Genomic DNA, 13573 nt, shown 5'->3' on the forward strand with positions numbered 1-13573 from the left:
AGTGTGTGTGCACGTGTGCACACATTCTGCAACAATGACAGCTGTCTTCAATACAAAACTACTGTGAAATTTTGAACATACATATATTATAGTGGCTAACAATGCTATACGATTGTTTGCAAGTTGTATCGATTAATGTTAGCCACATGGATAATTAGGGAGGTTATCAGCGTTTGGCATACTCAATCCATTCAAAGTCTTAAACACCTCAATCCGATCTCCCTGATGGCTAGTTTCCAGACACTGCAATTTGCATTACCAAAGCCTTTCCTGGTACCCTTTTGCACCCGTTACCAATCTTGTTACTCTTCTCCACACCATTCCAATAATAAACAACCTTCCTAAAACAAGGCCTCCAGACCTGTATGCAGCACTCAAGACTTGCACGATGGAATAATCACTTCCTTATTCACACTAGCAAAATTTCTGCATATCGCTGACAAAATCACCTCCAGGTCTTTTTCGTTCTCAACTGCCCTGCGTGTGGTAGAGAAAAATAATGCCAGTGCCTTGCATTTTTCAATGTCAAACTTCAACTGCCAATTCTCAACCTATCTGCCTTATCTTTTTATATCTTTTTGCAGCAGTATACCTTGATTAGTGTCATTAACCACCCTTCCAACTTTTGTACCATCTGCAAACTTAGAAATTAAACCTGATATGCCTTCATCAATATCATTAATAAATATAGAAAACAATAGTGGAGCCAACACTGAGCACTGGGAAACTCCATTAATAACAGATACCCAAAAAGGACAGTGCCCAGTCTTCTCCCACTCAACCATTCCTTTATACATAGCAGTAACCTGCCCTTAATACCACACCATTTTCTTATTAAAAAAAAAAAAAAAAATTGTTCTAGTTATTACTGATAGTAGTACTATTCAAGACAGTTTACATTCATTTAATAATATTCATTCTAGAGTTAAATTTACATTGGAAAGGGAGGATACGGATACAAAGTCATTAAACTTTCTAAATTTCACGCTTACTCGGGACTCGAATAAAATCCAATTCAGCATCTATCGAAAACCTACAAACAAGTATGCTTCTACATTATAATAGTATCACCCGTTCACCTACAATAGATCGATTATCTTTAATCAATTTCTAAATGCCTATAAATATTCAACGACAGAATCTGCTTTGGGCTCAGAAATACAAATATTAACTAGCAGATTCTTAAACAGGGGTTATTGCCTTGCCACAATAAACCGAATTAGGGTACAGGCTAAGGATAGGATACAAAATACTACACCAACCATCAATAGTAATATCAAAAAATACTTTATTTCTGTCCCATAGGTTGAACAGTGGCATAAACAGCTTAATAGATTCTTTAAAGATACCAAATTTAAAATTGTGGGCGGGCCAATACGGAAATTACACAGTACTGAACAATCGCTCGGTTCTTTCCGCATTAACAACACAAATTAATGATCTGGTATACATTTTTTGCAGTGATTGCGACTCGTCTTAGCAAGGTTCGATGCGATTTTCTCTGAATATTCATGGCGTGTTTTTTTTTTTTTTTGTTAGTTGTTGGCGCATCGGCTTCTGTGGCCACATTGCACCTCCCAAGGTTTTTTGCATTTTCTACTCTGATCCAAGCCTGAGGCAGGATTCAAACCCACGATCTTTGGGTTGCCAGGCAGGCACAAATATTCGTGTAAATCAACATGAAGCCTCAGTTCGTGCTTCTTGTTCAGCAGCGTCAGAATTAGCCCTTTCTGCCATTAACGAGGCCAAAATACTTAATGTTCAACGTAATTATACGTGACTATTAATTGCAGAAACCATAGAAATTAAATTACACGAGAATTCTGTTAATGTTTGGCGGCCATATTTAATCTGCAATTCGTGGACCTGTACGTGCATGCGCGAAGACAAATAATCACGATTCAAGTTTCAGGTACAACCCTATTCAGTAATTTTCATTCCTGTGATCACGACATGTGGTCGAAAAGCGTTGTTAGCTTCAGGAAGGAAAAATTATTTTGAATATTTTTGTGAGATTCTTTTTAATTGCATTAAATTGATTTGAATTGTGTTAAATTGGTTTTCAATTATTTATTTTTTACTCTAATGTAAGTTTTCAATTTTTTCGTTTTAATTTCTGGAGAGTATCATACGGAAGTGTTCTATGTACTATACTGAGGTAAACTCCTCTTGTTATTTTACAAATATTAATATCAAAGTAGAACGTATTGAGTTTTATAGCTCTGATCCATACTATTAAAAAAAAAAAGTTTACTAAATATGGTCTTCAATTAGATATTCAAGATATATTCTTAATTCTTTCATCATAAGAAAGAGAAAAACAAGCTCTAATCCTTTTTTCTGATAAAACAAAAGAAACTTAATGTCCCTTACTTTAATCCATGATCCTCCATGTGCCGGATCATTGAAATGCCCTATGTTGATAGCCCACACAGCCACACAAATAACAGATATAACTTTTGATAACTGTTCACCAAATTCATCTAATTTTTGCTGGAGGGGTGTCTTCACTTCTTCTGTCTCAGACATTTCTGTACGAATTTTACCTGAAAGCGAGAAAAAATAGAATATTCTAAAAAAGAAAAAGAACACTTTGATTAAATGCAACCTCTTAAAAAAAAAGAAGAAAAAAGCATATATAATATATTTTTTAATTTTATTTTAGAATCATCATTCGATATTTCAATCTCTACACAGAATGCAATAGATCTGTCTGTTCATCTGCAGATAATAAAACCTCATTAGCATGAAGCCCAAGGCATACGTTATGAACTTCAAATTTAAGGGGGTATGAATTATCCAGTCTTCACTATGAATATCACCTGTTGGATAAGCAATACACATCAAATAAAGGGGAAAGGATAAAATTAAAAATGTCGTGGGCCACTGCTGTAATTTTGCAACATGATTATTTTCACCTAATTGTCTGTATTAAAGAAAGTAATTTAGTTTTAAACTTAAAATATATTAATATTAAAAACTTGATGTTCTTTTCATTCTTATTAACAACCTGTTAATTTTTCTTCGTACTTGACATAATTCACTGTTTTTGTTTTCCTTTCAGGCAAGTTACCAAACTTTCGCTAATTTCTAATCCATGGTTAGTGCCATGATGGGAATTTAAGTAGTCATGGTATCTGTGTGTATCCTTGCACAACAAGAACCACTGATCTTTTTAGTTAAAATTATCACGCCTTCACAAATCACTGTGATCACCAAATTTATGGCCCAAAGCAACTGGCACATCTTAAGCACAGGAAAATTGATTCTTTATTAGAAAACAACTAATTTTTACACATATGGTAAGATGGAAGTTTTCACATTGAACTGCTACATGTTTTCATGGAATGAAACGGTGGTGTCCAACCCTCCCTTTGAAATGTGATGCACCAACTCCACGCAACATATTGATATATACACTGGTGTTCAAAGTAAGTGCATTATCCCTTAAAATTGTAATTGTCGTCCGAGTAATGTAAGTATATGGCAATATTTCTTACAGATTGCATCAGATAAGATTGACACGTGTAGGTGATGATGAAATATTGCATCAGCTGTTCAGCTATATCGCTCTGCAAGAGTTGCAGTTATTCCTTGCTTGTGTCAGGATGACGAGTTATGTGCAGTTGACACCACAAAGAAAGAGTGCTATTGTTGCGTTACGTGAATGATGTTCTTCCCGCCATATTTCTTATAGAGTGTCTTGTAATCAGTCGACAGTGAGTAGATTTCTTTCCAAACTCAAGAATACTGGTTCTGCTGATAGGAAAAAGAGGAACCGGATACAAACGAGTCTCTATGCCAAAACAGGACCGTGTTTTGAAGTGCTTATGTCTTAAAAACTGTTGTTATATGGTTTTTAGGAGCATTAGCAACTAAGGCCATATTGCTCCAGGGATATGCGATGGTCATTCCCTGACCTTTACGCATCCTCGTATTTGGTGGTCACAGGCTCAAACTCTGGTCTAATCAAGAAGCGTATGCTACGCACTGCTGCTCCTGCCCATGGAGGCGCCCTTAAAAACTGTAAAGCTTCTTTGTCTGAGCTGAAAAGAGAATGGGAAGAATAGGAGTGGTAGCAAGTGCAGTAACAGTCAGAAGACACCTCTTCAAAAATGGACTTTTAGCTCATCGTCCTAAGAAGAAGCCCCTCCTCACACAAAAAATGAAAAGGGCCCGATTAATTTGGTGTAAGGAGCATGACAAATGGATCCCTGAGCAGTGGAAGTCAGTTATTTTCTCAGATAAGAAAATCAACCTGCATGGCTATGGTGGGAGAGAAACGATTTGCCGTAGACATGGTGAAGACTACCATCCAGACTGTATTGTGTCTACGGTGAAATTCCCTACCAGAAAAATGATATGGGGGTGCATTTCATATCACGGAGTAGGTCACCTGCAGTTTATAAAAGGTTCAGTAAATGCCAATGGATACCTGGCTATATCGGAAGGCAAATTGCTGCCAATCATTAGAGACCATTTCAACCTGTCAAAGTAACGGCATCTTTTAGGAAGACTGCTCCTGGTCATTGGGCGAAAAGTGCAAGTAGGCACTTCTGTAATAACTTTAGCTTCATTTCTGCATTAGAGGTTCGAGAAAAATGTGTTTACATTTGTTACAGGTGAAAAAATGGTCGGAAGAACGGCCCCGTTGGCTGGCCAGGAAACAACCTGGACCAGAATCCTATAAAGAACTGTTGGCATCGTGTGAATCTGCAGTTGCCAGAAAGAAACCAAAGGCCCTTCATGAACTTCGGGAAGCCATAATTCGTGTTTAGAAACATGAACTATCAGTTCATTATCTTCAGAAATTGATCTTGTAAATGCCTCGACGGTGTGCTGCTGTCATCATAGCAGAGGCAGTTCAACTAAATATTAGTTTGCACCTGGTGAACTTTTCATTTAAAATGATAAACTGAAGCAAATTGAGGACTTCTGATAGCATTTCAGCCCCCATTGTCGCATTTACCAAAACTGTTGTATAAAAGTTACAAATGCTCATTTTGGAATATTTTGAGAGCACCTGTCAAATATTACTTAGCTATTAACTATTAATAAATACCTTTAGTATTTATTACTAGTTAATAGAAATACCAATTTCTATTTGTGATGCTAGTCATTAATGTAACATTAATGGCCTATGTTAACCAATGTACTAGTGTACATTGGTTAACATAGGCCACTCACCAGCTGATGATGTCTCAGATTTTTAAATGCTTAGCAAATTCACCTGTTTTGGTGTTGTTATACAATTTAAAAAGTTTTTAACAACTTAGGCTGAACTGTGTATAATGGTATATGTCTTTAAGTTGGATATAAGTCAGACTAAGCGTTAGCACAGGGTTCGTGGCATCAATCTTTTGAGGGATGTAGAAGTTTCCAGTGCAGAGATCATGTACCTAACTCAGTAATGTTTCAAATCTGTACAAAGAGCTTCCATTTATACTGTGCGCGCGCACGCACACACTGAAAATTCTGATCCAACCCCTTTGTCTTTCAATGCAATGATGCTTGCAATTTTAACTTCCATTCTATCTACAGATACTATATACCAAAGATGAGTATTTAAAGAAGAATTCTTGTATTAGGAAACCATCACCAACAGAAAACTAGAGGATAACCATTTGACCAACAATATTTAGTATTAGTATTAGGCATTAGTATTTAGTATTAGCAACAGAAGCCTATGGCTTATGCTGCAACAGAAAAAAGAAATAAAAAATAAAGAAATAAGAAAAAATAATAATAAAAATAAAAGAATAATAATAAGAAAATAGACAACCTATCAAGCTGACCTTTGAATTTCCCCAAACTGTCAGCCTCTACCACACGTGTAGGTAACTTATTCTAGTAATTTATAACTTGCTGACTAAAATATAACTTCCTGCAATCCAGTCTAAACATCTCCCCCTGTAACCTGAAATTATCGCCCCTAGTTCTAAAATCATATATAACTGTGGAAATTTCATCCTCATTAATTATACTTATGCCTCTCGGAGCCATAAACACTTTAATCAAGTCTCCTCTAAGGTGCTAACCTCCAAGCAACCCACATATTTGAAGTCTTTCCTCATATGGATGCCCTTTTACCGATCTCACCAGGCGAATTACCCATCTTTGGACCTTTTCAAGAATCAATGTCTTTCTTTAGGTGTAGTCTACATACTTGAACATGGTATTCCAAGTGTGATGGTCAATAATTTAAAGGTGAACCGTACAGACTACAATATGCAAAAAAAGCCTAGTAAACATGGGTCCTTAAGTGAATTGTTTTCGAGATACTGCACATTTCTAGTTGGGATCCACCACTGACAAGGTGAACTGTACAGAGTTGGGAAACACCACTGATTTGTTTGTTTAGTTTAGGTTATGCTCATTCTCTCCGTTTCCCCTCTCTCAACAACAACAACAACGAAGAGTATGCGGACATGCACTTCATGTACGGTAAAGCCAATGGCAGTGCACTCGAGGCTGCACATTTGTACCAAGGAGCATTTCCCCACCGAAAACAGCACAACAGGCACGCATTCATCAGGGTACATCAATGCCTTAGAGAACATAGGCACTTCACACATGGAGTATGAGCAGGTAGGCCCAGAAGCATAACACCTGATGTTGAGGAAAGGGTGTTAGAAAGAACATCCCATAACATGTAACATCTGTAAAATCCTGTGGTGTTGAAACTAAAAATTAAAAATGTATTATCTTATGTTTAATAAAACCACCCTTAGCAAAGGATTCACAGCCTTTTGTAAACTAGTGCTCCCAAAGTCAGTGGCGGATCTTAACAGAAAATGTGCATTATCTCGAATAGGGTTCATTTGCAGCCCGATTCACTGGGACTTTGCTTATTTTAGTTTGTACTTTTCACCTTTAAATTATTGACCATTTTTGAAACACTCTGTATAATGGGATTATGACATCCTTATATCTACTAGCAATTGTTTGATAAATCATCAATAGGACACCATGGGCCTCCCTTGCAATCTGTCTACAATGCTCGCTGAACTCCACGTCTGACTGAATCATAACACCCAAGTCCCTTTCCTCTGCTACTTGCTTCAGTTCAACTCCACCAAGTGTATAAGTAATTTTAGGGTTACAGTTCCTTACACTTTGCTGGATTAAAGCATAGCTGCCATTTTTCTGACCATCCCTGAAGTTTATCTAGGTCACTCTGAAGAAGCTCTGCTTGGCAGTAATCGTTAACTACTCTACGAATCTTTACATTATCTGCTAATCTAGACATCATGCCCCCTATCCCTCCATCAATGTCATTTATGAAAATCAAAAACAACAGTGGTCCTAATACTGATCCTTGGGTAACCCCACTTCTTACATCAACCCAATCTGAGGAATAATCATTTATCGAAACCCTCTGCCTCCTGTCCTGAAGCCATCCATTGAGGGATTTTCCTTGTGATTCCAACCTGTTCCAGCCTATAAAGTACCCGCTAATGTGGGACTGAGTCAAATGCTTTGCTGAAATCCAAATAAATAACTGAATTATTTCCTAAATCCAGCTCTTGAGTGACAGCTCTTTAAAACTAGCTAATCAGATTAGTTAAACATGATTTTCCCTTTACAAAACCATGCTGAGTATCCTTCAGAATTCCATTGCTATCTAAATGATCCTGAATTACACCCTTAATCGTTGTCTCCATGATTTTCCGCACTACTGAAGTTAGACTGATCAGCCTGTAATTTCCAACTTCTCTCTTAGAACAGCCCTTATGTATTGGAGATACATTGGCACTGTTCCAATCCAACGGAATCACTCCTGAGTCCAGTGATGCTCTCATAATTAGCCTCAATGCATTCACTTAACACCTACGTTAAGATTATAGGGTATATATACCATCAACCCCAGACGCCTTATTGGCTCCTGGAGTTGATGGCAGGCTCAAAAGTTTTTTCCATTAAATAAACGTGTGAAATATCAACATTAATAATTGCATTTTTTTCAACTTCACTCCCATAATTTCTCAATGACACACCCAAAGGTTTTTTTTCCTGTAAATATCGATGCAAAGAAACTGTTGAGTTCATCTCCAACTTCAGCTGGGGTATCTAATACTATCCCATGTCCATTAAATAAGGGTCTGGATCTGTCCCACTCTTTGCTCCCTTTGTGAGTGATTTCTCATAATCTGCCTTTGCCTAACTTTTTTTGTGGCACTATTGCAGATCAATTTGTAGCTGTTATAGGCTTCAGTACTTTTTATTGCTCTAACTTTTCCATGCCATAATTTTCTGCTCAAGTAATCTGGCAACTTCCTTATTCATCCAACTTGGAATCTTCCTCATGGAGTATTTTTTTAATAGGATATAAGTATTCAAGGCTTCTGTGATCAATGTTTTAAAGGTATACCATAATTCAATTGTATTCACTCTGTGCAATATCTACCCAGTTAATAGAGATTATGTAACACCTTAAGCAGTTGTAATTTCTTTACTGAAATCATAACCCATTCCTTTGCCTTTAACTACTGCCACCTCTCTCTTCATCATCCACCATAGAACTCCATGATCACTTCCTGCTACTGGTTCCTATACTGTCAGTCCTATTATGTCACCTGGTTCATAGGTGTTGATCAGATGTAGAATATTCTTTTCCCTAGTACTCTCCTTGACATGTTGATACAAATAACAATCATCTAGTTGATTTAGAAATTTATCCCCATGTGGAGTTTACTTCCCATTTGCTCCAATCAACTAGATGCAAATGAAAATCATCCATAAGACATCACACTTACTTGCCCATTCCATTTGTATGTAGAGGCTCTTATCATAATCTTCACAATCACCTGGCCTGTAGCTTATTCCCATTCTCATTATACCTTTGCTTTCAACAATCACACACCATAGAGATCCTATACTAGTATGCAAAACATCCGAATCCGGGAAAGCTTTCATCGCACCCAGGCTGCTTTTGATAAGAAGTACGACTCCACCACCCCACGTATCTTCCATATCCTTCCTAAATATATTATACATACCATACTGAAACTCATCCCCTATCTCTGGGTGGCAGCATGTTTCCATAAGCCCTATTATGTCAGTGTTATTAGTTCAAACCAGCAGTTGGAATTCACTCATTTTATTGACAACACTTCTGATATTACTGTATAAACAATTAAGACTTAATGTTCTTGTATAGTTAACTACCCAGACACACCCCTTAAAGTTATTTAAGCTCACTTTCATGGATCATTTGAAATGTTTTTGCCCTCAGAACATCTTGCTAATATGTTCTGTTGCAGTAACAAACAAGAACTTTTGAGGTATGTGCAAGCATTACTTTGACCAATATTATTAGATAAAAGCCTGTCCTTAAAAGCCTTGCAGAGTTCTTCAAGTCTTTAGTTAATCCACAAGGCTTTCACAGCATATAATCCCTCTATGGTGCCTGGGTAGAATTGCAGACACAGACATTGTGACCTAACTCGCGGAATTTCTTCAGCATGGTCCTATATTTATATAACCAATCATCAGATAGTGTATGCTTAATACCATTAGTCCCCACATGAAAAATAATATTCTCTTTACCTCCCTTAAAATCTGACACTGTTGGTGACATCATTAATAGCTGCTCCCAGCAGACCTACCCTGGCCACCTATCCTTACAACAAAAGATATTTCCCGTTTCCCTGACAATGGAGTCACCTAATAGAACTAAGTGCTCTTGAACCACAGTTTGTACTTGGTTATTCTGTTCCGGGGGCCAAATCGGGAGTGAATCAATTGGTAGGTTAATAGTCTTGAGCCACTGACAAGCTCCCAGTTAATTATTCTCAAGGTCAAGCACCACTTTTTCAGGGACTCAAATTGAATGCACCAAATTTTAACTTAAGATTGGTACATGCCTTACAATGGTGACAAAGAAAAGAATCGCCAGGAGAGCTATGATTATCCACTAGGTTGGCCTTGGAATACATGGCACATGTTCTGCAAACATAAAATCATGACTCACCTGAAAATCACCATCGGCTATTTCCATGAGTCATGGTACCCTCTGACAAAGTCTTCAAGGTGGATTGTCTAACAACCATCAAGATTTACTAAATATCAATAGGAAGGATGTAGAGTTGCTGGAATGAGTACAAAGAAGGGCAAGAAGATTGGTGAGGGGAACAAAGGGGTGCTCTTACAAAGATAAGCTTGAGTTCTGCAAATTTTAGTGCCTGGAGACTAGGCACCTACGAGGTGATCTGATTGAAGTGTATAAGGCCTTGAATGGGTTGAGTAAGCTCAATGCTGATGGGATTATTCCTCTTACTCAGATTACGAACCCAAGGAAGCATAGATTAAAACTGAGGAAAGAATTGTAGAATAGATGTGTGGAAATTTGCCTTTAGCCAGCAGGTAGTTGATTATTGGAACAGATTTCCATCTCTTGTGAAAGTTGATAGCTTAAATAAATTTAACACTGAACTAATAAATGGATGGGTGAAGTGGGAATGTTTTTTTTTTTTTTTTGGCTGATGCTGTATAAGCTTGCTTTCTTGCATCGTATGCCTCAACTAATGCTAAATGAAACTTTCAAAATTATATTTAATATCAAACTATTACAGGAGGGGGAGGGGACTTATCAAAATAAATTACAATATACTAAATAACCTTTGAAATCCTCCTCTACTCCACTGATCCCTCTTATATATAGTTCTTTGTAATTGCTATAAAGAGCTCCACAAGGCAACCCCTCGCTACTAATTCCAACATTCCAAGAATTCTTGTATTAGGAAACCATCACCAACAGAAAACAAGGGGTTACAATTTGACCAACAATATTTCTACTTATTCAAGAACAGAACAGAACAGCAGAAAACCCTCAAGCAGTATATCTAAAAACAACCATAACAGCATCTATCTACTAGATAGCAAGAGCACTAAAAATAAAAGAACTAAACCACCAAATGCAAAGATCCAGAAAATTTGACTCCCAACATGTAGCAATCCAAGAAGAGAGGGGAAAAAAAAAAAAAAAAAAAAAAAAGGGTCCTGAAAAGCACAATACAGTAAACCCCCGCTATTTGCGGGGGTTACGTTCCTGAGAAATGCCGCGAATACCGAAAATGCGAATACTGAGTTATGGCTCCCATAGTAATAAAGGGGTTCCGTTCCAAAGTATGAAATATATAAGAAATACTAGTCTAAAATTTTGTCTATGTATGTATTATACGTACCTTCATAATATGACTATGTACATAGACAGTACATAGTGAAATGCAAGCATATGGTATCGAAATGAAAATAAGAAACAATTTAATATTAAATGTAATATTTATTAGAAATTTCAAACAAATCTTTCAAACCAGTGTTTTTGCTAGCTAAAAACTTATCCCGCCAGTGCTATCACTAGTTTCGCTAAAGTGTTGATAAAGGAGTTTTGCCTTTTCACGAATGATGAGTGAACTTAACGGAATTTTATTTTGAGTTCGGTCTTCTATCCACAGATTTAAAGCCTTTTCCATTTTTTCTAATTTAACATCACGAGTTACAGAGCAAATTTTTGAGGCAATTAGCACATTTTCACGGACACTACAGTGGATTTTTCTTCCGATTTCTTGATTGATCGTACCATTGACTCATTGATTTTATAATGTTTTGCCACTGAGGAGACACTTTCACCATTAGAAATTTTGTCTAATAACTGAATTTTATTCGCTAATGTCATCACCTTCTTTGATTTTTTCACAATTCCCTTGTTATTCGCAGCGATATTTTTGTAGGGGTTAGAAAAGAATTTGTCCGCAATAACGTCACTTTCTTCCGTTAACACACTCGAAAAAGTCTGTTTTCACTAACACACTGCAAAACGGTAGATTTTTGCTTTTGTAAGCATATAAATTTATAAATTGATATATAAATTGATAAATTTATTCAATTTATAAGCATATAAATTAAAAGCAAACCACGAATTCTTCCATAACAAGCGCATGGCACATACTGAACAAGGATTAGCGAGAAACATCCACACTCGCAATTTTGTCACCCCTCTCCCCCCACCCACTGAGCGCTGTTTTCACCGGGAAAGATAATTTTAGCCACGCCCATGTTTTTTTTTTTTGGCGGAAAATGTTCACGGCGATTTAAAATTTAATTTTTTTAGGTTTCATTTTATATTAAATCAGCGACCGCGAATAGCGGGGGTTTACTCTAATCAGTTTTACTTCTACAGCCATCAAACATCCATTGGTACCATATGTGCTCAAGAAATCAATCCCTACTGAAATGAACTGGTAACTTGTAACATATTTCACACTTCATTAAATAAAAGCTACAAGTAAATTTAGAGCAAAAACTTCAGTTGTGCATGTACTAAGATTGCTATAGAATACACTGAGCACATAATACATAAACCAAAAGTTGCCCTGTTTCCACACTTGCATTTCATATAAAAAGCTGCTATTTATTTGAAATGTATGCCATTACCCAGATGGCTGTTTCTGTTTGTCACCCTCTTTTGCAAACTTTTGGAAGAAGCTTATTCTTTAAATTTACTTGAGTTAAAGTTTTTAATACAATTTAGAATCTCTCATATTATGGAAATCTTTTATCATTGAGTCAGGTCTCTCATGGATGGTGTCTAGTTATATACTGATGAAGTGATAATAAGAACCAAAATGGTCATCTGGGTACTGGCATGAACTTTAAATAAACAGCAGTGTACATCTCCTTAGGAACTAATGCATTTCATTTGAAATACAATTGCAGGAACTGGGCAATGGCAACTTTCTTTGCATTATGAGATCAGTACATTTTGTAGCAAACTATACTTTGTACTAAGAGATTAAAGAACATTGCACACCACATATTTTAAAGGCAAGAAATGATAAAGTTAATTGAAACAAGCTGAAAGAAAAACTTCATGGAAAACATTCCAATAATCCAACCACTTAAAGGCCAATTTTGATGATGTTTCAAAATTCTTTTGGATATTGTTTTCAAATCTAAAGGAAAGAAAAATACGGTGATTGTAAGAACTGGTTATATAACACTGCACTGTTTTTAAAATTAATGAAATTATGTGAATTTAAGGAAAAAGATTTGAATATATGCTACACTACTTTTAATCAATTATGCAGTGATTACAAAACTGCCATTGCCAGTCTAGAAAAATAAATTGAATGAGATCTAGTTACAACAAACTGTACAGTTTTATGAATTAAACAACTAAAAAAGAACACTAGTTACAATGAAACCATGTATTATATATTCTCTCTCTCTCTCTCTCTTCTCTCTCTCATCTCTCTCTCTCTCTCTCACTCACTCACTCACTTTTAAAATTAAGAACTTAAGCAATGCTAACTTTATGAACATTTGGACATTACATATATGTGTCAATGTTTATATAATATCCAATTGACTGACAGTAAATGTCACTATGGGTTACAGTTAACAGGATTTTAGACTGTTGATAGTTCTTGCAAATAGTGTGTCTGTTACTGGCTTCTAGCATCCTAGGCCATATTGTGCCAGTGTATTAGTCTATATAAGTGTGTGTTCATGGATCGACTGCATATTGTTTGGGCTGAAAAACCCAACATAACTTTTGCTGGGTTTTTCTATA

General features: G+C 36.4%; 1 protein-coding gene across 1 annotated transcript in view; it reads right to left on the minus strand.

The window, feature by feature from the left end:
* Positions 1 to 13573, minus strand: part of LOC150086009 (calcium-transporting ATPase sarcoplasmic/endoplasmic reticulum type-like) — a 516950-nt gene that overhangs the window by 223592 nt on the left and 279785 nt on the right. Inside the window, 1 exon segment of the mRNA XM_090374328.1 lies at positions 2374 to 2546. Coding sequence (XP_090230454.1) covers positions 2374 to 2546 — 173 coding nt within the window.

This window comes from Mastigoproctus giganteus, chromosome 5 (assembly GCF_048544385.1).
Source record: "Mastigoproctus giganteus isolate SK-2022 chromosome 5, ASM4854438v1, whole genome shotgun sequence".
Lineage (NCBI taxonomy): Eukaryota > Metazoa > Arthropoda > Arachnida > Uropygi > Thelyphonidae > Mastigoproctus > Mastigoproctus giganteus.